This window comes from Calypte anna, chromosome 27 (assembly GCF_003957555.1).
Source record: "Calypte anna isolate BGI_N300 chromosome 27, bCalAnn1_v1.p, whole genome shotgun sequence".
Lineage (NCBI taxonomy): Eukaryota > Metazoa > Chordata > Aves > Apodiformes > Trochilidae > Calypte > Calypte anna.
The window spans coordinates 1,126,930-1,153,040 of record NC_044272.1 but is presented as its reverse complement, the minus strand read 5'-3'; the positions used below and the strand labels follow the sequence as shown (position 1 = coordinate 1,153,040).

At 48.7% G+C, this 26,111-nt stretch overlaps 1 protein-coding gene across 4 annotated transcripts; it reads right to left on the bottom strand.

Moving 5' to 3' along the window:
- On the bottom strand, window positions 1-25,822 carry CDK12 (cyclin dependent kinase 12). 4 transcript variants are annotated; one of them, XM_030465781.1, is made up of 14 exons: window positions 24,465-25,822; window positions 18,104-18,985; window positions 13,993-14,169; window positions 12,983-13,122; window positions 12,229-12,399; window positions 11,417-11,606; window positions 10,469-10,525; window positions 9,867-9,968; window positions 8,533-8,610; window positions 7,979-8,095; window positions 7,341-7,472; window positions 6,456-6,670; window positions 4,304-4,759; window positions 1-1,903 (listed from the first exon to the last, which is right to left on the bottom strand). In XM_030465781.1, exons 1-14 carry the CDS (start codon window positions 25,508-25,510, stop codon window positions 1,185-1,187), a joined length of 4,482 nt encoding a protein of 1,493 aa, XP_030321641.1. In that variant the 5' UTR covers window positions 25,511-25,822; the 3' UTR covers window positions 1-1,184. The 4 variants fall into 4 exon arrangements, with proteins under 4 accessions (XP_030321641.1, XP_030321643.1, XP_030321644.1 ...); XM_030465783.1 differs by having other exon boundaries at window positions 4,304-4,756; XM_030465784.1 differs by lacking the exon at window positions 1-1,903 and adding an exon at window positions 2,945-3,412 and having other exon boundaries at window positions 24,465-25,815.
- Between the last annotated feature and the right edge of the window lie 289 nt (window positions 25,823-26,111).

The window sequence follows — 26,111 nt, the reverse complement described above, 5'->3', positions numbered from 1 at the left end:
GCTCATAAATATGTACCTTTGTTTTATTCATCTCTTTTTAAGTCTCATTGAAATGGACAACATGGCAACGGTCTGCGGGAGGAGAAGACTCATTGTAAATACTTCCTTGACAACAACAAAAATATATATATGCTGATAGAAATGATACAGTAAACCCTGGCAAGCCTCAAAGGATTGAGCTGGGGCTTGGACAGCCCCACTGACCCCATCAGGACACACACCACCAGCTCAGGAAGATGCCAGGTACAAGACTCTTACCTGGTGGCACCTCCCCACCAAGTTGATTTTTTTTTTTTAATCCTTTTCTTTAATTCTTGAAGTGTTTTGGAAGTTAGGAAGATAAAGAAATACCCCTTGTGAGGTGAGGTGTTCTCTTCGGCTCTTAAAAAAAAAAACAGGAAGGAAAACCAAAAAGAAACAAAGCAACAAAAAAGACAATTCCCACGGTGAAGTTGTAACAGGAGAGATCCAAGGTCCAGAAGGAGCTGTCCCAAAAAGCAGCTGCCAGGAGAGACAGGACCTGGATCCAGCCCCAAGGGGCAGCTGGACACTTGGTGGGAGGAAAATAATGTCAGATAAATCAGGTACAAACCTGTGCCACAACCTGGCTCTACACAGCCAGGATAACTGATCCAAGCACCTCTGCAGCAATAAATTCCTATTTTTTTTTTTTATTTTTTTCCTTTTAAATTTAAATTGGATTGGGAAAACCAAAACCAAACCATCCCAAAACTGCTGGGAACCAGCTTCTCCCCCAGCCCTACCTGACCACTACCTGGTGCTTCCCCCACCTCCTGAAAAACTCTTTAATTTCCTTCTTCCCACCTGGATGGGTTTCATTTCATTCCTCCTATTTTGAAACAATCCCCTCCCTCTGCTGGCTCAGGGCAGGAAGCTCACTGCCCTTTGCTGTGGAGTTTAATTTTTCTTTTTAAATGGTTTTTTTTTTTTTTTTTTGTCTCTAACCAAGCATGAGAGGTTTAGGCCAGCGAGATGACCCTACAGAAAATCCTGGGGTGCCCCTTTTAGCAAGGAGTACAAGAGGGAGCTCTGCAGCAGCTGAAATGCAGACAAGACCTTGCTCTGGCCAAAAAAAAAAATTAAAAAAAAATGAAAAAAACCCACAAAAGTCATGTTGCTAAAGGTGGAGAGGTGAGGGAGGCCCAAGCTGAAAGCCATTTCTCTCAGTAAGGAACCCCCCTGCCCCGTCCCCCCCGTGCAGGCACTCTGCCAGGCCCTCGGTACTGCTGCTGCTTCCCGTAAGAAGTCGCCTGGGTTGGGGCACCCCAGCTGTGCCCTGTTCCTGCCCCACTGGAACTGGCACTGCCCGCTCCCAGCTCGCTGTAGTTTGGAATTTTGGCCTCTGGATGTCCCAGCGTGGTGGTGTTGGTGTTGGTGTTGTTGCTGCTGCTCCCCTCGGCTTTGGGAAAAGTTTGTCCCACCGAGTGGATGGCGACGGGGACTCTGGCGAAGCGGAGGTCCTGGTCCCCAGGGAACTGGACAGAGCCCATCCCCTGGTAATTGCTCGTCTCCCCGAGGTGGCTCACGGAGCCCAAGAAGGTTCTGCTTTTCCCCAGAGGTTGGGCTGAGGGTTCTAGGAGCGTCTGGCCCGAATTCAGCTCCTCGGCACCGAAACCCCCCTCTGAGCTCTCGGTGCTGTAAGTCCTGGAGGAGTGGGACCTGCTGTATTCTGAGGCTCTGGAGGTTTGGGCTTCCTGGGTGCTGTGGCCGAGTGGTTCCGTCTCCTGCTGGGAAAGGAGCTGGAGCAGAGCAGCGGTGACAGCGGGGCTGAGCTCGGGGGCAGCGCTGGACACGTCCCCTTCGGAGAGAGGAGGAGGAGGAGGCGGCGGTCCCGGGGGCTCTGGGGGTCTCTTCTCTGGTGGGAGAATGCCAGGAGGACAGGCTGTGGAAGGGTTACTTCTTTTAAACACCGTCTTAAAACATCACGCAAACAGATATAAATACATTTGTGTTTTAAAAGAAAATAAATAAATAATAAAAAAAAGGAACAAAACTGCCCAACAGCTCGCCCAGGCTGCCCCCTCTCTGGGATGCTCTGGGAAAAAGGTGCAGAGGTTTAAGAGCTGACTTTGGTTCCAAGATCAATGCAAGTGTTCCTTACATCTTCCCTGTCCCCCCAGCTGCTGTCCTAACACACGGGACTGGGGAGGGAATTCCTGCTCTGGGATTAAACCAGGAGGCAGAGGTGGAGCTGGGTGAGGGCAGGGATGGGGTTGTGGTACCCACAGAGCCTGTCCTCAGGTAGAGGTTTAGGAAATAAAAAACAACAACAAAAAGAGACAAAAGAAAAACCCCTCCCCAAACCCAGAGGTGGCAGCTCCTGCCTGCACCCAGGACAGATGATGGTTTCACCCCTTTTGTCCCCTCTCTCTGCTCCCCCTGCCTTCCACCTTTTTCACAAAGGAGGCTTCCAGTACGGAGTCCAAAACCATTTTCACCCCACAAACCTTTGCATTCATCATCCAGCCTGCCCTCTGGAGCATGAGAAAAACCTTTTGTCCCTGCTGCCCCCTCCTCCTCCCCTGGACACCCCTCTCCTCCTGCTCCCCCAGCTCAGACCTGAAGGCACAGGGATTTCTGCTCCAAAAGGACCCCCCCTAGCAGGAGCAAACCCCTCAGGACACCCCCACGCTCTTACTGCTTCGTGTTCCTGCTTCTGAGGCAGCAGGAAGGACAAAGCTGCCCGGATAGGAGGTGGGAGAGAGGGGGGAACAGAGCTCTGTCCCTCCCCCTGCTCAGAGGTGACACCACAGGGGGAGGACGCAGCTTCCAGCAGGACCCAGACCTGCTCCCAAACCAGTTCCTGACTCCTGCAGAGCAACACAACTGAACTGACTCCGGATCAGGGAGTCAAGTCCTTCCTGGAGATGCCATAAAAGGCCACGAACACCTTGTTTGGAATCAGATCCTCAAATCATTTGCAAAACTGGTTATTAAAAAGGTCAAACTTTATTGTGAAAACCAGTAGTCTTCCAGGACCACCCCTCCACCCGTATCAGTCAAGTCCACTTGAAAACTAGATTGTATTGAAATCCAGAAAACAATCTTCAGGGAATTTTTAAAGCCAAGCTGATTTGGGGGGGGAGGGGAGGGGGGACAGCATACCATCAAAAAGAATTATAAACAGAGAACAATGTTATTTGATTGAATCTGCTCTACAATAACCTAGTTATCTTCCAGTACTAGGGCAAAAAAAAAAAAAAAAAAAAGAAAAAAAAAAGCAGGGTCACAACTGGCTCGTGGTGGGCGGGTGTGTTGAAGGCACGAGAACACAGCACGTTCAGCTACATTGCAGAGGAGTTGTGTATCGGGCCAAAAGAGGCTCCCCGGAGAGTCTGAGACATACTCAGGAGGTGCTTCTAGAATTTGGTGAGGTCGTCACAGGATGTTGCTAATAATTCAGAAAAATCAACAGAAACAAAAGAGATGGAGACATTTACACTCACCTTTGAAAAGGAAACCCAAGAGTTGTTTTTTCTCGTTGGTTTGGTGTCTTTTTTTTTTTTTCCTTCCCCTCACTCTTTTTTTTTTCTCAGCCCTTCTAAACATGCCTCAAACCCTACAGGAAACAGCCCTTTGGCTCAGCTGCAGAAGTCCCTAAATTGAGGACTCAAAAGTCAGCTCTACAAATAAGCAGGCAGAGCTAAACTGGATGTGTGAATTTTTTTTAGGTACAACTGCCACCCTCCCTCCCTTCCAGCACTCTCCAGTCCTTCAGCTCTTGTGTTAAAATCATCTCTGCCCATTTTTGTTTTTTTAAATTTCTGAAAAGGCAGGAAGGGAATGGTGAAAGAGAGAGTTGGGATGTACAATCAAATGGGAAAATCCAGAGAGATCCAATGCTCTGTGCAAAAAAATGGGACAACTGATTACTGGGGGTATCAGAGGAGACAATGACCCTCCAAGTGTCCATTTCATTTTGGGGCAAAACCCAAAACCTTTAAAACTTCACTGACCCCCTCAGCGTGGAGCACTACTGGATTTTAGATGCTTTAGAGAAGTGAAGCAGAGTAGGATTTGTGTGTTTTGGCTTTTTGTAGTTGGCAAAACCCCCGGAGCAGTCCACACTTACTGCAGGGAGTGGGGCAGTGTCCTTCTCAGCCTGGAAATCTGAGGCTCGACTGCATCCTACCACCCAGCACCTTTTCCTCTTCCTATCCACAGCCCTGCCTCCCTCTGCCACAAGGCTCAGCTCTCCTCCTGGCCCTCCTCTGGAATATTTCAGTAGTTCCAACAGGCTCCCAGCATTGCGAGCAGGGCTGCTGGTTATTTATTTATTTACCTGTGCTTTCCTCTGGGTGCATGGTTGGGGTTTTCCTGGGCCCCCGTTGCTCGTTGCTCTTCTCCCCATTGCTCTCCTCCAGGGTGAGGACAGGTTCCTGGCTCTTCATCAGTTGACTCAGCAGGACAGCCAGCACGTTCTGCACATCTCCCTGAGCACTGGCTGCTTCTGGAGTCGCCTGCTCCTCCGGGAGCTGAGCCTCTGCTGGGGGCTCCTCTATGGCTTCCTCTGCTGCTGCTGCTGCTGCCTGAGACTCGTGCTGCTGAGTGGTGGCTTCTGTCAGGGCATTGATGGACTGGTTGAGAGCCTCCAGCTGCTGCTGCATCTCTGGGTTAGAGTGTACATTCAACAGCTGGGCCATCTGTGGGACGCTCAGATCCGTCTGGCTCTGCAGCAAGTTCAGCAGAACAGCCAGTTCACTCTGGTTCAGCTGCTGGGTGATATCTCCAAGGCCTGCTGGAAACACAAGCAGCATCACAGGAAGGTGAGGCAATGCCACAGCACGTGGGGTTTGTCATCATGACACTGCAATAAACACCTCTTCTCCATCCGCCCGCCTTGGGGGAAGGCACGGAGGCTCCGGGAGGATCATTCCAGGACATTTTCCTCAAATTTCCACCCTCTGCTTGCCCCTTCCTGAGCGAGATCAGCTCTGAGCAGCACTGCAGCAGCACCCGGTGGCACTGCACACACACTGCACTCACCCAGGGCTACAGCAGGGCACTGCTGTCACCTCCCCCACTGTCCCCTCAAACCTGCCACCACGACTGCACGGTGGAGCTGAGCCAAACCTCTGTTAGCCAAGAGCACCCCAAAAACCAGACTGGAGACCAAGGACACTCCCCAGTTATGGCAGCAGGTCTGGGGGTACATGCTGAAGATTGGAAACCCTTTGCCCACCTGAGGGGCAATCAGAGCAGCAGGTCTGGCAGCAGCTCAGCCCCTCCCCAGGTCCCTGCAGAATTCCCCCCTGCACTGGGAAACAGGTTTCCTGGGACAGAGCAAAGCTGCTGTTGGGGCTGGGGGAAGCAGAGTGTTCTACTAAGGCAGCAAAAAAAAAAATAATTAGGTCAAGCAGAAGGCAACTGCCTGCTGAAAGCTTGGCCTGGGATGACAGAGGACTCTGTCCTGACCTGCAAGTATCCAGGTTAGTCTAAAATACAAGCCTTGAGTGGCACCACCTCCCTTCACAGCACAGCCTCCTGAGTGACAAGTGACAAGGCTGTCCCTTCACACTGACATTTTAAGTACAGTTTTTTGGGAAAAAAGGGTGCAAGGATTTGGTTTTGGAAGCTTAAAATTAAGCTCCTCTTGCTGGTAGGCAACCAGGAACGTGACACTTGCTTCTCTCAACTCTGTGTTAATCCAACCACCTTTTGTCCATCTGCCATGTTTCATTGAACACATGGATTGTGCCTTCCCTCAAGCAAGAACTGTCTTCCCTGTTACTTGTCAGTACAACATTTGACACAAAGGAAGCTTCAACCCATATCTGTGTTTCTATAAAGCTTCTACAGAACAATCTGGGCAGCTCTCTGTATCTCTACAACCCCAGGAATCAAAATACCTCCACGCTCCAACTGTTTTCTAGACACCAAAAGATTGCTCACAGTTTTGGAAACAGTGGGCAAGTCCTGGTCCTGCAAGTCTTTCTGGCCAAGTGATCTTTCCTGCAACAAGCAAAGTAGAATAATGCACACTTTTGCCCACCAGCCACTGTTCTGTTACACCCCATGCTCAATCTTTACATAATTTGTTCAGATCAAACTTCAGCTCATTTGCACACCTTTTACAGGGCTGTACCTTCCAGCCTTTATCTGTTACTTTCCTGGCCTAAGGGACTCAATGACTTCTTTCATTATTCTCAGTTCAAAACCTGTACTATAACTCTGAGAACAAATTCATAGTCAGCTCATCAGCGAGTGATTTCTGGAGACCTGCCAGAATGCTCTGCAGCCAGTAGCTTTCAGAGCAGAGAAACAAAAAAAAAGGGAAAAAAAAATAATCAGGATAGGAAAATTCAAGAATGCTCTTTCTGTAGAAAGAGAAGTGAAAGAACCAGACTGGTCTGCAGACAGACATCAGCCTCCCACACCCAGACTAGAGAGGTAGCACATCAGAAAGCCTCTGACAGACCAGACTGGGCACTGACCTACTGCATCTCCAGCACCAGACTCTGTTTTGAGCTGGGCAGGCTGTGGGGGCACAGGACTGCTGTTGTTTTTGACAGTGTCTGTGCTGGTAACAGAGGTAGTTTCTTTCCGAGAAACTTTTGATAACGGGGGCTCCTCCACCGCCATCCCGCTCTGCCGCTGCCGCCGGCGCTTCTTACTCCACAGCTCGTGGCAATCCTGCCAGTGGGGAAGGCTGGAAGAAAACAACACTTAGCAGTTAATAAACACGGCAAGAGAAGTCATTTCATCCTCAAAACCCACTCAAAATTATTAGTGCTAACCCCCGAGTGGACTGAGTGAGCTACAAGGCACACAAGGCCCAACGAACACAAACCTGCCAAACTTTGAGGGTTTGGTGTTTGTAAGAAAGCAGCTGCCTTCCTGATTCTGAAGGAAAAGGGAATCTCCAAAGCCAATGCCAGACTTGCAAGCAAAGCAGCTAGAGCAGAGTTTTATAATCTGCTTGGATGAAGCAGGAGAAGAGGGCTGCAAACAGTGTGATGCTGCTCCACAGCCCCTCTTCTAGCCAATTAACAAGGAGCAGAAAGGAAGCTGGCTGGTCCTCCACAGCCCAGAGGACAGGGATATGCTACACTCTTGTCTATCTTCCAGCTGAGTTTTATTGCATTTTACAAGCATTAAAGTGAGCTTTGTAAAATCAGCCTGTCAGACAGAAACTCAACAGCACAAGAAGAACTCTGTGCTCAGCCAGACGACAAAACGCAAGAGCAGAGTCAAGAAAAGAACCCAGAAATAACTTAATTCTGACTGAAAAAAAAACCTCCAAGGCCAAGCCAGTGGCTCCTTCCCAAAGCTCATTAGCAGAGAGCCCACTGCAGAGGAGGATGCCAGCTGGAACTTACTCTGGAGGTGCCATTTTGCTGAGGTCAACATCCTTCAGGAAGTCACTCTGCAGGGCCTGCTCTGCCGTGCAGCGCTTGCCGGGGTCCAGCGTCAGCATGTGGTCCAGCAGGTCAAGAGCAGAGGAAGGAATGCTGCATGGAAAGTGGGAAAGATGGTGGAGTTAAGGGCTTGTATAGAACCCCCAGAAACACCTCAGGCTTAGGAAATCAAGGACATCAGATTTGATTATTTTTTCAGTTTAGGTTTTGCCATTTGTGAAGAGCAACTCCGCTTACAAATCCCAGATGATTATCACACAGTTCTGCTCTCCCTCCCCCAAAGAGGACACCTCTGAAGACAGCCAGCTTCAGCACCCTGAGGACACCAGACTGCTGGGTGTGCTTCCCAGACACACACCTCAGCTAGGACTGCCAGGAGCATGGAGACAGGGAACCCCCAGGCAGGCACCTGTGGCAGAGCAGGCATTTAAAAAAGGGATGGTGACCCCTTTCCAGATTTCCCCGGATGGGAGAAGCCCTCCTGGAGAGGGCAGAAGGGGAAGCACTGCTTTATCTGCCAAAGAATTGCAGATGAGGTGCACAACATCACAGCCCTATCCCCCAGGCAGCCACTTCTCTTCTGGCCTAACAAAACTCACAAGGAGAACTCCTCCCGCAGGCGCCGTCGGTATTGCTTCTTGGGTTTCATGGTGTTGAAGTAGGGCAGCTTGATGACATCTGGCCACACAGCTGGGCAGGGGCTGCCACAGAGTCGGCTGGGAACCAGAGAAGCAAAGTCCCATCAGTCCCCAGGCTGAGTAAAAACGTTTCCTGCCTAAGCAACTACCAATAACCTGGGTGCAGGAACACTTCGACAGAGGTTCGTTAACCCTCGGGTTAAAGAGGAGGCAGCAGGAAGAGGAAAAACACTGGAGTTTGCAAACCACCTGAAACCATCAATTTTCCAGTGTAAGAAGTAACTCAGCTTTGTGATTTTTACACTCAGCTAGCAGCAGCAACATTCACTGAGGGGGCAAACATTGGCAGGCATGGACACTTAGATGCCTAACTATTCCCATCTGCAGCTACAGCCATTTGCTGGTCCTGTTTTGCAGGCAGATTAGAGAAAGAGGGCTCTTATAACACAGAGCCTGTGTGCATGAGCAGTTTCTGCAGTACCTCTTCTCATAGGCATGCATGTGCAAAGCTTTACCTGATTAATTCAAGCTGAGCCAGTTCCAGATTGGCTTGAAAAATAGGCTTCTTTGTAAACAGTTCCCCGAGGATACAGCTGGAAAGAGGAAAAGCAAGAGGTCATGACAGCAAACCCTTGGGATGATCATTTGAACACTGCAGCATTTCTGTTCAGGAGCAGCTTTGCCTGAGGAGAGTTATTTGCATCAGGGCTTGTAGTTGAGAACTGACAAACTAACCTATGTGTCCAGAGTCACCCATCCCAGGCAGCTGGGAAATAACAGTCACTACTGGGCTGCTTCACACGTGCCAGGCTTCAGGTTTTAACTCTTTGCAGGGAAAGGAGGAGGTGCCAAGAACATGCCAAGAAAACCAGCCAGGCATCTCCTTTCCCTTCAGATTCAGCCTCTTTATTCTTTCAACTTCACTATCACAGTTTTGGGGGGGGATTATCTGCTGGCCCTGGTTTTCCTCTGCTGCCAGCAGAGCACTGAGCAGGATATTACCTTGTAGCTGCACACAAATGTTTGTGCAGCTGGGAAGGGAAGAAGAGAAGGGGCAACTCTGACTCATCCAGGGCTCAATATCCACCCTTAAGTGCTCAACATCCATAGGAATGACAATGGGTGCCAAATAAAGCTGTGGGCTGATAGAGGCACCTGTCTGCTGGAACCAAGCTGACCCCACAGGCACAGGACACTGAGGATGGAGCTTCCAGAAGTAATTAGCAAGGCCTGACTCTTACAAACCTTTGTTGTTTGAGTATTAAGCTCTGCTGAATGTTTACCTGTGAACATCCCAATGCCTTTGGTTCAGAATCACTTGGAAAAGCTGCCATTTCTGTAGGCTGAACAGCCCAGACTGCTCCCTACTCTACTAGAAACCTGAAATCTCTACTTTGAAATGTTTACTAGATTTAGCTGAAAAATTAGGTGACAGAGCAATCTGAAGAGCTTACAGAAAATCTCTATTGGGTACTTTAAACCATACACTGAAGTTATGCCCAGCAACAGGCAAGCTTGTCAGCCCTTCTGATCTTAGGGGTATGTTGTTATCAAAGGGTGGTTGGTCTGCTCTTAAATAACATGGATGCTGCTATGTGATAGCATAAAAAGCATCAAGCAAAATCTCATTCTAGGAGGTTTTTTCACTAAGTGGAACAACTTTAGAAAGGTGACACACACCCATTTCCTCAAAGCACAGAATTTTTAAGTATTGCTGTACTATTAAGACACTCTGCCTAGCTGGGACAGAGAGAGCTCCAGGAATCAGCACAAATCCAAGGCCACCTTCAACTAGAACTACTCTGCTCCTGTCCCAAACAGGAGAAAAGGATCCAAAGCAGGCACTTACCCACAGCTCCACACATCTATGGCTGGTGTGTAACGCTCCTCACCTAGCAGCAACTCTGGAGGTCGATACCATAATGTGATGACTTTGTTTGTGTAGGGACGGCTGGAAGGGAAGACACAAACACCCACTGAGGACAAGAGCCACACAAAACCCTCACAAAATTGGACTGATTACTCCCAAATTGCAGTTAGGCATGGAAGTAGAAGCAGAGGGCTTTTTCAGATGTCTACACTTCCATGGCACCTGCCTGAGTTCATGAAACTGGCACCACAGATCTTGCAGGGGGTACCCAGGACACAAAAAACTGATCAGCAGCAAAGTGCAGGGACTGAGAGTGACTGATTTCAACTGATCTCAAGAGTTAAAACTGGTCCAGAGCAGGTCCACAGCAATCAGATGTTTTGGTTGCTTATCAGCTGGTTTGTTTAACAAAAGGCTTTTAACACCAGCCAGAAGTTCACACATTTTTTTTTTCCCAACAGATGGAGCTGCATTATTCCATTTATACTGCAAAACATCTCTGGCACAGCCAGGACTTCTAAGTGAAGGGACAATGTGGACATGAGGACAGGTTCTCATCCCACCTCCACCCCACATCTCACCTCTCCTCTGAGCTGTAGAGTCGGGCAAGTCCAAAATCTGCAAGTTTGATCTGCCCACTGAAAGACAAGAAAATAAAGCAGTCACTGGTCTGAAGCACAGCTGGGTCACAGGCAGCACAGGTAAGGAAACCCTCCCACGTGGCAGAAAAGCCTGACAAATTACTGGCTGCAGTAATTACTTTTGGATATGCCAGTCTTAATTTTTCAAACATTATTTAATGCTTGGAAAAAATGGAAAAAGCAAACAAACAGTAATTTAGCCTCATCTCTATCACAAACCTTTTCCCAATAGACCAGTGTCCCAGAGAGATTTTTTTTAAAATGGATATCCAGACACGTGGAGGCAATTATGCAGAGTTTTATTCTCCCAGGCTCAAAGTTTACTTATGGGCATCCAGATGAAGCGTTGAGAATTAACAGCTAATGAGTAATTGTTCTGCATTCTGGGATGAACTATGTTACTGCCAAACACTGCTGTCTAGGGAAGAGAGAGCATTCATGGGGAACTGCTACCTCCTACCTCAACCCTCACTGGGTTCTCTGCATTAAAAACACTTCCACTGAACAGCACTTTGGCCAAAATACCACGGAGACCAAGTGTACACAGAGACCCATTTACTGCAAATCAACATGAAAGGAAGTTAACTCTAAGAAGCTGCAAACCAGTGAGCAGAGGGCCTCAGGTGGAGAGACTGCTGCTGACAGCAAGTTAAATAAAAGGTGGATGGGGCTGTTCAGGCTGGCAGGAGGAGCTGAGCCCTCAGCAGCACCCAGGAAATCCACTGGTGAATTATAACCACTTGTCACCCCACTGGTGGGAACATGCAGGGCTGTGCTCCTCCAGTGCATCAACACCTCCTCTTCCTGTGCACACTCAAGGTGAACCCAAGTGTTTGCTCTCGGCTGAACCCAGGGAAGAGCTTTGAAAGAACTGTAACTCCCAGTTACCTGTTGTTCAATAAGATGTTGGAGCACTTAATATCTCGATGAAGGAAATTCTTTTTGTGACAATAATCCAGACCCTCCATTAACTGTTTCATGAAAGACTTGATATGGTCCTCTGAGAAATGTACCAAGCCAGATTCTAGCAGCCCCATTAGGTCATGGTCCATGTACTCAAACACAAGGTAAAAGGCACCTGGTATCAAAAAGAGAGAAATGATTTAAGACAGGAGAGGAGAGACAAGAAAAAGGAGGAATAAAAGTAGATTTAATTGTTGAAATATTCTTTTCTCTGCACTGTTGTGTTCTGACTTTAAAGAAGTCTTGTGTTATTTATAGCTTACTGGGCATCCAAGATTGCCTTTTTTCCTCAAGGTGAAAAAAATAAAACAAAACAACAAAGTAGCCCCTTTTATACATCAAGCTGAACCTCTGAAATCAAAACATGAACAGTGGCAGAGCACAGACAACTTTTCACACTGTTAGTAAGTCTGTTACCAGTAATAGTGTTGAAAGTGACCCTGTAAAGGCTGATTTTTTTAAAACTGCCATTTTGTGACTCCACAGGAATGCAATGCATCTTTTTAAGGCAGTGTCTCCCTTTGCTCTGCAGTGTGCCAACTCCTTATAAACTGGAATCTCTCCCTTGATGAATCTCTCCCCCCACATCCAGATGCCAAACCGTGCACCGAGAGGGAGCGCAAAGCAGCAAACCTACCCCAGAGTTGGGAGATTTTTAGTTTGACACTGGGAACTAAACGAGGGGAGTTGCATCACCTGCCTGGCTAATCGAAACCACACCCTGCAGCAAATGCTACCTTTGTCCTTCTTGAAATCCAGTGCATCTTGTTTGTCTGTGACAATTTCCTTCATGTTGACGACGCTGCGGTGGATCAGCTGCCGGAGGATTTTGATCTCGCGGATGGCGGTGATGGGGAACCCCTCCTTCTCATTGTCCAACCTCACCTTCTTCAGAGCCACCAACTCACCTGCCAGGACAAACCAATGTCAAAGCTTCTGCACACCCCACTGCCAACAACTCTGTGGGTTTCCAGGGGGAAGCTGAGAGTAGTGATGAGCACAGAACAACTCCCGCGGGCACCCTGCCTTTTGTTAGGCTGCTCTGTCAGGAGTTACTACACCAACAACTCCAGACAGGTGACACCAGTGCTCCTCCTGATCTGCTTCAGGGGAAAAGTCACACAGATGAAGATAATTTTACCCTGGAAACTACTCTGGTCCTTTTCACAGCCTCTGCTACAATGCAGTCTGATCAAAGAACATTTAAAAGCAGGGGTTCAGCTGGCCCCTGTGGCTGCTGTGCATACAGGGCACATGATTTCACAAGCAGAGAGGGCAGGTGAGCACCAATTCACACTCAGCAGGATTTCTTTTACTCCTTTTGAAAACATCTGATATAAATGTTCATTCCAAGGACTGGAACCATCTCAGCTCCACATTTATTTGTGATTAACCAGCACCACCACTAACACCGGGATGGGTTTTGAGGCCTTGTTACTGTGGGTGTGCTTAAAGAAGAGGAGCCAGTCTGAAGCCCCTTGACATGCTCACCTGTATCTTTGTCCTTGGCTTTGTACACCTGCCCATATGTCCCTTCTCCAATAATCCCAATGATATCAAACTTGTCCACACAACGCTTCCCCCAGTCGCTTTCCGTCTGTCTCCTTTCTCCATACCGAGGACAGCAGATTCTGGAAGAGGGCAGAGGATTGTGAGAGAGAGGGAAAGAGCAGCAGAATGGATCTTGTGTCACTCTGCTCACCCTCTGTGTGCAAAACACTGAGGGAGCTTTTGACAACAGCACAAATTCTGTTATCAGAGGAAGTTCCACAACCCCTGTCTCAGTCACGCGTGGCCAAGAGGTGTTCTGCCTCCTGTTTGGCATAAACAACTTCTAGAAGCACCAAGAGCTTCACAGAGCTCATCAGGAGATTTCCTTGGTCTGCAGGCACAGCTAAATCAAAAGATGAGAGAGCTTTCAGGGGGATGTGACATGCTCAGCAATTTCCACCACTGAATGTGTCAAAGGGGAGAAGAACAGAATCAGTCACAGCCTCAGCACAGAGCCTGAGCCCTGCTCTGCTTGGTGCCCCATTTACACAACTTTTTTCCCCAAACTGCTGTGCTGTCAGTTCTCAAATAGATGGGGTAAGGCCTTCAACTGTGAGTGGTCCAAATATGAAACCACCCAGAGGAAACAGTTAATGCACCAGGAGAAGGAGAATTCTGAACTTGTTTCCTCCATGTTTCACTTCCCTTGATAAAGACAGCAAACAAAAGGATTTCGATACAACTGAACTAAATTTAGCTCAAGATTTACAACTAAGTGCATGGTAAGTGTTGTCCCCATCCAGTAAATGATGGGGAGGCTGCTGGGAAATGGTGAAGCAGCTGCCAGATTCCATTTCAAAACCAACTGTGCTCCCAGCAGCAGCACCTCCACACAGAGCTCTGCTGCGGGATACACCGAAAGTTTGGGAAACCCAGCCTGACACCTGTCAATGGCAAAAAAGCCATTAAAAAAATAAATAAAAATAAATAAAAATTAAAGGGAATCTTACTTTGGTCTCTTTTTGAACGGTTGCTGAGGTGGTGTGGCTGCCTTTGGTTCCGGGGAGTCAGGAGGAGATGGGTCCCCCCCAGGGAGCTCTGGAGGGAGCGGGAGGTCCGTGAGTAAGTGTCGTGGTCTCTGCTCTCTGTCTTTCTTCACAGGTTTTGGAGGAAGAATCTCTTTTGGACTAAACTCCAAAAAGTTAATACAATACAGAAGTCAGACTTAACAGCCAGATAGCAAAGGAAAAAACCTAGTGTAGGACAAGAGCTCTCTGCTTGGGAATGGGAAGTTAGGAGCCCAAGTTGAAGCACCAAAACGAGCACAGCCAAGTAGAAAACAAAACAGCCTTGAATTTTACAATGATAATATACCAGGAAAGAAAAGTGTTATGTTTGAATTCACTGCCTTCCAAAAAACACAAAGAAACAGCTCTTGCAGCTAGGACTCGCTCAATTTGCACAAAAAAAGCAGTTATTCTGAGTTTCCTGTAAGACAGTTCAGGTTACCAGCCAGCACCCACTTTCCCCCCATGACTTCCTCTATTTAGTCCATTTATCAAAATGAAATTAAATGCTTGACTTGTTAGGGACCACTGTAAGATCTCAGGATTCTATCTCTCTACATAAGTAACTTTTAACTTCTTGGCAAGGACTGAAACATAGCTTGAACTTGTGAAAACTGCTTAGAAACCAAAAGCTGACCTTTTCCAACAAAATCAAATTACCAAGGGCATCACAAGTTTGGTTTAAACTGGCAAGAGTCTTGTACATAGAACCCAACTTCCCTCTCATATGTGCAGCAGGGAAAATTCCTAGCTCTGAAGAGTCAGGAATTCTTCTCCATGCAAATCTTCACTTCACCAGGAAAAAGATTAAAGAGATCTGAGCAACCTTCCAAGGCTCCTTTTTAGGGCAGCCAGCAGGAGGTTTGCTGTTTGTCAGCATCACCAGGACTAACACTTCAGCACAGAGAGCTCTGCATAAACCAAGTAGGTCATTTTCCCAGGTTTTTTTTATTAGACACTGCCTAATCTGCAAGAAAAATCTCTTGTGAAATAAGAGTTAAGAAACAAGCAAGACAAAGAAAGATACTATTGTGGCCCTGAGCTCTGACATCTTCCCTAAGACATGTGGGAGCAACCTCTAAGAAGTCAGGAGGCAGAACTGATGACACCTCAGGTCAGCCCAGCACTCACCCACAGACACAAATATCCTGGAAACCCCACGAGTGGGAGAGCTGAACAGGCTGAACCTCACCCCCTTATTAAATGCAAAGCCTTCATGTGCAGGATGACACCCAGGAGGGTCACTTCACCATGGCAGAATCCAGGTTAAGCCTCAGAGAAGGTTCTTCAAAGCAGGATCTGGACAAGCAGGACCTCCAACTGCTTGTAGGAGGCCAGAGCCTTCGCTCCTGCAGAGCAGATCAACCAGGCTGGGCCTCTTTCATGTGTGGATTTGAAGCACAGATCTAACACCCAGCTCTTACAGACTGAACCTTTCCAGCCACAAAAAAGCAGCTGTTTATCTGACTGTGCTTAATCCACTTCTAATTGGCAATTCATTTGCTCCTGAGAGTATTTAAATACCTAATAATATATGCTAAGCTCAGGCCCTTTGACTCAATCCAAAAAAATGCAGCCTTTTTTCCAGACACACATCAAAAGGCAACTTCCTTGCAAGATTTCTTGGGAAGGGCAAAGCTGTGGCTGTGGGTTTAACCTGCAGGTGCCCAGCCTTCTCCCTCTTCCCACATAATTACCATTTTCTAGCTGACACACTCTGCTTAGTCACCTGCAGCTTAGTTCATCTATTTCCATAGCAGCACTGGTGCCACTGGATGGTACTGTCACTGTAACTACCCCCACAACATTTGGACATCTCACCAAGCACTTCTTTCCAAGTGAGAAAAGCCAAACAGACCCTTCAGAGCTTCCCAAGCAGAAAAACCCCAAAGTGCAAACACCCACTGCCTCAGAAAGACTCCTAGAAGCTCCCTCCCTACTCCCCCTCTCTGAAAATAGCAGGAATGTGCTCAGTCAGGGCTGTGTTTTTAGCTGTGAGTGCTGGGAAGAGCCCAGATGTTCCCAGGACCCTCCACAAGCAACCTCAAACCCCTCCAAAGTTTGTACCACTCTCTTCCAAGCAGCTTTCCCTCTCCTCCTGCTGCCCCTCCAGCCAGGTGAAGTGACCAGGGTGCACCTCTGCTGCTGTGAAACCTGAAATTCTTACAGGAAAAGGATGAGTCTTTGGAGCTCCAGCAAGATTGAAGAGTTTCTGACAGAATAAGGTGTGGTTTGCACACCTTGGGCTCTCCAAAATAAGTTTCCAGATCCTGTGCTGACCACAGCCTCAGAGCTGGAGCCTTCTGCAGCCTCTGCACATGAAACCAGGAGTCTAACAACAGTTCTGCTCACAACTACAAAGTCAGTAGGTTAAGAATGAGGCTGTGTACACAGCCAGCACCACAGGCAACTGCCACTCAGCAAAACAAAATGGGATTTCCCAGCCTTTTATTGGGAAAAAGTCACTGCAAATCCAGTTACTGAGCTTAGCAACCAGGGGCATTATCACCCACACTCCTACGCTGGCAGTGACGGCAGAGATAAAACACTTGGACAAAACTAAGCCACACCTTGGTGGCAAAAAAAACCTCAACACCTTCTAGATATGAGTGGCTAAAAAAAAAATAAAAATCAAATCAAATCCAGTATTTGCAGCCCAGTTTCTGTGTTTGGAAATCAGGGATCACAGCAGTAAAATCTTGCTTAGAGTGGCATTTGGGGTGGGAAAAATCTGCAATCTGTTAAAAGCTGCTGCTGGTGACAGATCCATTTCAACTAAATAACATTTGCTGAAAAACATTATGCAGCTTTGGAAGGGCAACATAAACATGCACAAGCCCAACTTCTGTTGATGGCAGTGACAATATTACCCTAATTTACATCAACACCAGGACAAACCATGAAAAGCAATTAAATGAATCAGGATATGGAGCATACTGTGTTCACTGACACCACAGGGTAATTATATCAAGTCATAACTATCAGGTAACACACTACTCATTAGAAGATGCTCCACTAACCAGTAAGATACCTGGGAGAGCTCTACCAATGGCCAGAGACAGTTTTTAGGGAACTACAGGCTAAGTAGATCAAGTAGAAAACAGAAAATAAACCAGTGATGACCTCATGTTAACAGCACTACAACTTCCTAACAGCTACCAAAAAGGAAAAGAAACATTTCTTTCTTCTTCTTCTCCACCCCATTCTGGATATTCTGTTCATTCTCCTCTTCTCCCCCATCAAAACCAACCCCATGGGAAGGTTTTTCAGACAAGCTCATCTATGGAGCCCAGACCACCACCAGCCAAGCCCCAGAGCAGTGAGCTAAAACTGCAGGGCAGAATTAAGCCTGCATGTTTTGATTAGAAATGGTAGGGAAACAAAAAAAGCTGAAGTTTGTGCAGCTTCACTCTTTCATTTTTAAATTCTTTTTCAACCAAACAATACCTACACTTCTTAAGCAGTGAGGACTATATTAATTATTCAAGAATTATTGACACAAACTTTTTCACAGGTGGGCATGACCTGCATGTTCAGTGAATTTGGAACAGAAACAGCTCTGGTTTGTGTCCTTGCTTTGGAACTCTTAAACCTTTTCCTGATACTTAAATACAGGTTTTGGAGGGATGAAACAAAAAATGTGTGTCAAAATACACCTGTGCAAGTTACTGCAGCACAGAGGGGTGCTGACTTATGGATCCACATTTCATCCTGTAGTAAGTAGGGAGAATTATGTGAATAGCTCTCAGTAGCACTGAAATTTACTATGTATTTTACTAAGTATTTTTATAATTACTAAGTAGCATGAAAGCAGCAGCCAAACCTCTCTTCCTCACCAAGATGAGATGTAACTACCTGCCCAGGATGATCAAACTCTCCACATAAACCTGACAAGGAAAAAAAACCAGGAACGGCCGTGCAAGAAGGCACTGAGCCCAAAAGCAGAGTGCTTACTCTGCAGAGTAAGCTAGCAACTGTCAAACTAACCAAAAAAATCAGTTTATTTACACGTTTGGCTTTTAAATGCAAGCTGGGTGCTCTGGTGTGACCTTACCTATCCAAGTCATCTTCCCCAACTAAAATAGGGGGGAGCGGAAGCGGAGGCAACGTTGAAGTTTTCAGGTGTGGGATAGCAGCCGTCACAGACACTTGGGTTTTTGTAGCGACTTGGACAGAGGACTGAGAGTTCACCTGAGAGGATAAAGTAGACGTCCTTGGGTGGGAAGAAGATGGCAAAGATGTTGGGGCTGAAGGAGGGGCCTGAACGGGAGCTGGTTGGGATGGTGGCAAAGGTGGAACAGCAGGAGATGGAGGCAAAGGCGGCAACGGTGGGGTGGGAGGTGGCGGTGTGGTTGTGGGCAGAGGTGGAGGAGGTGATTTTATTGAGGGTAGTGGGGGTGGAATCTCCTTCTCTGCTGCATCTGTCTCTTTTGGAGAGAGGAGGTCCTCTACCACTGCTACAGGCTTCAAGTCTTTTGTTCCCGTTTGTTTTGAATCTCTAACTGGAACAGGATGCTTCCTCTCCGAGTTCTCCTCTGCCTTCGCTTTCGCCGTCTCCGAAGGGGCTTTAGTCTCTGCGTTGGTATACAGTAAATTAACTAATTCTGTATCCGAAGAGGATTTTTCAGATTTAACAGTTTTGGTGACCTTTTTAGATTCCGTCCCGGATTCCTTAATTTCAGCCAAGCTGTTCTCCTTCCTAGAGAGGAAAATAGGGGAGCCCTTTGCCTCCTTCCCGTCCACCTTGGCTGCGGCCGCGGCCGCTGCCGCCCGCTCCTTCTTTTTCCTGCTGAGCTCTGCTCCCAGGCTGGAATTCAGGGGGAGCCTGGTTGGGGAGATACTGGAATGGCGACTGCGGGACCCAGACCTCGGCTTCTTGCTGTGAGATGAGTGCCTTGAATAGCCAGGACTTCTGCTTCGGGACTTCACAGATTTCCTGAGGAGAGAACGGGGAGAAAAGGGATGAAACGGAGCGTTTCTCCACCTCGGAGCTACTCACCAAGATTTTTGGAAAGTTCTCTTGGAAAAGAGTTCCAATCCATCGTTTGTCACCCAAGCTGAGTCCACAACCCCTGTGAGGAAAGACTGAAGCTTCTGAAATGAGTTCAGACTGAAGTAGTTCAACTTTCAGGTCAGCATGAAGCTTTCCAGTGTCAGGACCTCCCTCCCAGTCACACCAGGAAGGCAGAAACAAAGGCTCAAGACTGGACAAACCTCAAGGTAAGGACAAGATCACAGATCCAGGCACTAAAGAGAAGACTTCAGTGAGAGGATGAGTTGGCAGTTCATGGATATTTCACAGGAAACAACACATAAAATATGACTGCCCTCCTGGGAACACTGCCTCAGGAAACGTCTCACTTCAAGCTCATTTTCCCCCCTGGTTGTTCTACTATCAGCAGGACTCAAAGTTACATGTTGTGAGTCAGGAGAAGAAAAAAAAAAAACAAAAAACCAGGAGTTTTAATTCTCTTTGAGGTATATCCAGAGGGTCTCAGTCCTCCTCTACAATAAGTGGTTCCTAAATTAGGTCAATAGGCAGAAATAATAGTAATAATAATATAATAATAATAATAAAACCACTGAAAAATCTGTGTTGTGACACGAGGAAGACAGGAAATACCCCACACCATGGGGGAACCTGGTCAGAAGACAGCAGGAACCTCATGGTGGGCATTGGTGGGTTTAGAAGCTGTGAGACAACAGGAAACCAAGAAATGTTGAGCTCAGACCCTCTGGAGACTATAATCCAAACTGTGCTCAAAGTTTATTTTTACTGTGATTACTCAGAACATTTCTAGTGTTGAAAACAAGGATTTCTTTCAAAGAATGGTCCTCCAGTATTACGGAAAACACCTAAGAGCAAGCAGGGTTAAATGCAGCAGATGCTGACTTGCTTGTAATCATACTCAGGATGTAACCAACAAGAACTAAACTGTTTGCAGTGCTAGAGGATATAAACCTGAGGGAGCAGATGTTTGGAAATAAAACATAAAAACTGAGAGATTAATGCACAGGCCCTGGTGGGGCAGCACCTTCAAGGATGGACTGGGATTGGGGAGGCAAAGGGTCTCCAACAATCCCATACCTGGAGCTACCAGTGGTCAAAGAACACCCCAAGTGTAGGTGGTCCTTCCCTTAAGACTCAGAAAATAAACCCCCACCCAGAAACAGGAAACAAGAAGTGTCACCCAAAGCCACTCAACTATTTTCCTCTCCCACGGAGTGCTCTGCAGTGGGAATGCTGCCCCAGGATCACCTCCCTTCCCAAGGCTTCTGCTGAAGGAAGGAAGGAAGGAAGGGTCCAGGATGCACCCCATGGGCAGCACCTCATCAGGAGCTGGAAGAGCTGTGAGGTTTTTGCTGGGCTCAAAGACATTCCCAGGCCATTCCTCATGGGTCCTGTAGGATGCAGTTCACTGCAACCACCAGGTTTTGGGGCTAGCAGTCCCTACTGCAATTCTTCCAGGAGAGATGGTTGCAATACCTGCTCTCTGTCTCCCATCCTTCCCCACCATTTCCTCCCCAGCAGTAACTCCAATTCAGCTGCTCCCAGGGGATCATTCTCCACCAGCTCCCTCAGCAGATCTGACATAAAACTTTTCTCCAAATTCAATTTTACCTCCTTTTTAAGGGCTCTGTTAGAAACGCAGCCACCACAGACATGTGGACAGACACAAGGGAAGGGTAGTGCTGGGGTAGAGAGCACAGAGACAGCCAGGGCTCAGGGCAGGACCTCTGCAGCAGGAACTGCCCCACAGAGCCAGCACTTCCAAAGGCTGGGATGAATCCCTCTCCTTCCCTCAGAAAATACACACACTCCTCTCTTCCACCAGGATTAAATCAACTTTACTCCTTCCCTGTAGCCTTCTCTGCTCCACAGGCAGCACTCACACTTTCTCTTCAGTCTACTGATAATTACCAATAGTTATTTATACAAAGAGCTGTTGTTTCCAAGCCCATTTTCCAGCTTGGTGTTTACAGCTTCTTTGTTAAGACCTGGAAAAAGCTCCCCCCATCCAGAAGCTTGTCTGCTTCCCCAGCTTTCAGCAACACCCTACAGTTCCCACCCTACAACAACCCTTACCTCATGTCCTGTCCTCAGCACCAACACCTGCTTTTATCACTCCTGGGGATCTCAGAGGAGATGCAGTAAGAGCCAAGATGCAGAGGGAGATGTTGCTTTTTAAAAAGATTCTTTCCATCCTCTGGAGTGACCTTTGCTTGGCTTGTTAGCACTTTTACCCCTCTCACTCTTAACTGTGTCAAAGCAAAGCCCCACAGCTCACTCTCTTTTTTAAGGTTGGGCAGGGGCAATCTGGGCTCATGTGCAATTCTTTTTCTGGAGAGAAATGCTCTGGGGTAAAAGAAAAAAAAAAAAAAAAAAGGAAAACCAAACACCTTGCTGTTTCTCTGGCACTGGAAACCAGAAATACAAAATATTAACCCTGACAACTGTGAGCTAACAAAGAAGTCAGAGATGATGGCTCACCTAGGGACCCAAATTAAAAGGCATTATTAGATTAATTTAATTGATACAATCAGAAGATTAGAATGGTCTTTGGAGGAGGGAATACTCAAACTCTCCAGACCTGAGAACAACCACAGCTGACAGGTGTGAGCAGGGCTGCCCCTGAATCAGCTGGCAGGACAGAGCCCTCCATCTACTCATTTCCCTGTTATCCACAAACATCTCCAGGCATTAAAACATTTCACCTGCCCCAAACCACAAGAGAAAAGTGAAAAGTAACACCTGGGAAGCCCTTGCCTCATTCTCCACTTAATTGCTGCAGAAAGCAGCTCAGCCAGAAAGCCACTGGTTTGGATTTCCAAATATCCAGTGACCTTTTGCTGGGGCAAGGATCTGTGTGGTGGTGGCCACTGCTCCACTGACCCTGGGCTGCTCTACTGAGCTCAGAGCACATCCCACCTCCAGCAAACCCCCAGGGATTCTAGAACTCCTCCTTCTCCTTTTAGATGCAGTGACAAGAGTTGCTGGAAGGCATGGCAAGCCACATCTGGTATTTTTCCCTCCTGACCAAACCATCCTCATGTCCTCCTCCATGGGCAGCCCTCTGAAAAGCAAACACTCTGCTTTTTCTCCAGAGGGCAGGGGTTCAGGTTCCTAAAGCTGTGTTCTGGATGTGGAGATTACAGAGAACACAGAATGCACTAAAAAAAAACCCCAAAAAAACCCCAAAACAACAACCCCACGTTGTCTGTCAGTGGAAATAGCTCAGTGTCCCAGAAAAGCCTGTGTCACCTCCTCTGAAGAGCTGAAGCCACAGTCAGGTGCTCACTGCCCTACTGTGCCAATTAAAGAGGTTTTCTCTCCCAAAATTGCTCTGCCCCACTACAGGGGTCCAAGGAAGGGATCCTGCAGTCACTCCCCAGCTGCTCTGGTGCCATCAGCTGCCTCCACTTCCACCCCCACCTCCACAAAGCTGCCCAGGAACTCTCAGCCAGCTCAGCAAAGCAACCTCAACACCTTCATTACAATTTGTCTAATTACAATTTGTTTAAAATACAGAAAAAGCATTAAATTCCTTCCCTCTCTTTAGCAGAATCACTTCAGGTGGATGGTTTCTGAAGTTGTTAATCCATGGGCATTTTTCTGCTTTTAAAATATCTCCCCCAGGATGTTATCTGCCCAGGAAAAGACAGCAGAGCAGGAGGTTACCAACTGAAGTCAGAGATTCAAAGAATTCAGTCCAAGTCAAGTGTAAACAGTGAGTAACCTTTGGAACCTCTTTTAGTTTGGGATCCAGCATTATGTCAGCAAGTCAAAGATGCCCTTAAAAAGTTTCCCCCATGGGTATCTAAGCTGAGGGAAGCAGCACAAGGTGCTCCAGAAAGTCAGGAAAAGAAAACTCCTTGGTTTCCCCAGTCAGAACCAACTCCCCAGCTACAGGCAGAATAAGCTTCAGGTGCTCCTGGGAAGTGGGGAAAAACACCTCTTCATTTATCAGTCCAGTTCCCACCTGGTTTGGGCTGAATATGAACATTTCACAGGTGCCATAAAACACCTCAGGAGGTGGAGATCCTTTTCCTAGCACTGCATTCTCATTCTCCCAAAAGGATGAGCAAATAAGAGCAGAGCAGAAGGGATCAAGCAGACAGACATCAAGCACTATCCCCCAGGACCCCTGAGGTGTCCCCAGAGAGAAGAGGGCAGAGGAGGGACAGCCTGAAGGGAAGATTGGCTGTGCCAAATCCCAGCAGAATAAGGAGATTTCCAGGGTGCTAAAACCAAAGAGACCAAACCCAAAGAGACCTCTCTGCCAGCAAGGAGAAAAAGCAGAATTTCAGCCCCACAACAGTGTTGCTGAAGTGAGGAGCCTGAGCAACAAAGGGCAAATTCCAAACAGCTCTGAGTTTTCTGGGAACTGCTGATCACAGAACTGTGCTCTGGGGGCAGCCTCTTCCCAGCTCTTGTTGGGAGCAGAGGATGCAGCCCAGCTAACACAGAGCAGTTCTGTAGCCATTCCATTCCAGGGCACATCTTAATTGCCATGGAGCTACAAGCAAAACTCCACAGCACCCATGGTGACAACTGGAAACTTACTTAACATAAGCTGAAGCTAGGGAAAAAAAAATAATAAAGAAAATCAACATCAATCAACATGAGGCTGGGTGTCTGTGCATGTTAAGAGGATGAGTAACAAACAGCTGAAATAAAACAGAGTTAGCACTACCTTCAAATAACAGTTTCCTTCTGTAGCAAGGTTACCAACTAAAGAAAAAAAAGAGAATACTTTAGTTAAGCCAAAACACAGCTGGTTCCTACTTGCCCCTCCAGAATGCCCCATTCTGGAATGGAAGCAAGGAAGTTGAGTAGTGAGAAAAGAAAAAGTTCAGCTAGAAAGATGGAGTCTACCTGTGGTCACCTCTGCTCAGGGAAAAAGGAAAAACAAGTTCAGAAAGAGCCAAATGCACTCCAAGCAGGCAAACAACCCTCCTGGAAAGCAAGATCAAGTTTCCACATGCAGTAACCAGATAAAAGCTTCCAGAAAGAGGTGACAGCATTCTCCCTGGCTCCCCTTCTCACCAGGTTAGGGCCTTAAAGCCAGGAGTGGAGCAGCCCCAGCTCCTTCCAGTGCCCAGGGGGCAGCTCCAGAGGTAATTTAATCCAGGAGCTCCTTCAGCCCCAGGCCTCTCCCCAGGGAGCCACCATGGATGCTCCCTCTCTCCCTCCATCCCAGGAGGTGTTTCCCAAAGTGTGAACACCCTTAAAATGCAACATCCCACCCAATTCCAGGCCGATCCACTCCACACACCCCAAGGAAGCACCCGGGGAGAAGAAGAAAAGGATTATTATCCTCTGCCAGGCTCTGAGCCACCCTCGGACAACTCCCCCATTCCCTCGGGGCGAGGGGGGGGGAAGAACCAAACAAAGGAACAAAACCCACACGCACCTGGGGATGGGGCTGCGGCTCACGGAGCGCTTGGGGGCGAAGGGGCTGCTGGATCGGCGGCGGCTGTAGGGACTCGGGGACCTCCCGCTGTAGGAGCCGCTGCCCCGCTCGTAGCTGGAGGAACGTCTCCTGGGATAGGGGCTGATGGATCTCTGGCGCCGGGAGTAGGGGCTGGGGGAGCGGGCGTTGGATTGGTAAGCTGCGGGCTCCTTGTAGGGAGGGCTGAGAGACTGCCGGCGGGAGGAGCCGCCGGGGCTCTTCCTGTAGGGATCGTAGGTGCTGGAGGTGTGGGAGCGGGGAGGGCTGAGATCGTATTCCTGGATGTAGGAAGCTCCCGAAGGGCTGTCGTCTAATTTGGGGCTGTCAGACCATTTTCGGTGGGGACTCCTGGATTTCCGCTTGGGGCTGTCGAGAGTTTTGTAACTTTTAGGAGCGTCCCTTTTCCGGTGGCTTTTGCTGCTGCGTTCCTTGTGGCTGGATTTCAGCTCCCGATCCTTCCTGGATTTCTCCTTGTGAGCTTTGGCTGAGCGGGATTCCTTGTTGCTGCTCTTGGAGGACAAGGGCTTGGGGTGCTCTTCGCTTTCCAGGAGCCTCTTGGAGGACCCCGAGATCCTCTCCTTGGTGGACCCGGACCTGCTGGACGCTTCCAGGCTCTTTTCTAACTTCCTCTCTTTATCTGCCTGTTTGTTTTTCATCAGCTCACGGATCCGTTTGTGCTGGTGGTGCCGATGCTTCTGGATCCTCTCGCTCCTCTCTGCTTTCCTTTCCTCGGGCTCCCTCCTGTCCAGCTTGAGGGCCACATCATCGGAGAAGGTATCCGAATCCGAACTGATGTCATCGTACTCCACCAGGGGTTTGATCATCGCTCCCAAGGGGGCCGCCGGCTCCTGGGCTGCCAGCGGTGACTCCTTGGAGTGCCTGGACTTGTGCCTCTTGTGCCTGGAGGCCACCCGGTGCCTCTCTTTGCTGTTCGAGCCAGGCGTGTGCTGCGAGGACCCCCCGCCGCCCCCATCCTTCTTGCCCCCATGTCTCTCCGGGTTTGGCATTCCTCCTCCACTGTGCTCGAGAGAGGGGAGGGGGGGGGAAGCCTCCAAAACCCCCAAAACTTCAAACTTCCTCAGCGCCCGCTCCTGCCACCATTCACCCGGGGCCTCGGCCCTCCCTGCCGCCAACACCCCCTCCTACATGGGGGAGCGGGGCGGGGAGCGCGGCCCCGCCAGGCCCCGGAGGAGGCGGAAAAGGGTGAGGGGAAGGGAGGCGAGGTGGAAGGGCAGGAACCGGGATGGGGGGGGCAAGGGGGGGGAAGGCCCCGGCCTCACCGCCTCATCCGAGGGGCCCAGGCCCGGAGGGCAGCGCCGCCGCGGGGGCGCCCCGGGAAGGCGGGGCCTGGGCCCACGAGCCCTCCCCACCCCCTCAACCCCGGGCACCCGATCCGCCGCGCGGGTGCCTCAGCCGGGAAAGTCCCAGCGGCCGCCCCCGTACCCCCCCTGCCCGGCCCGGTCCGGTCCGGTCCCGGTCCCGCCGCCCCCCGCTCACTTCCCAAAGCGAAACGGCTCCGCGTCCAAGGGGGGCACCCGCCAACTCTCGCGAGACCCCGCCGCCTCTCGCGACAACACCACCGCCCTCCGCCCCGATCCCGCGAGAGCA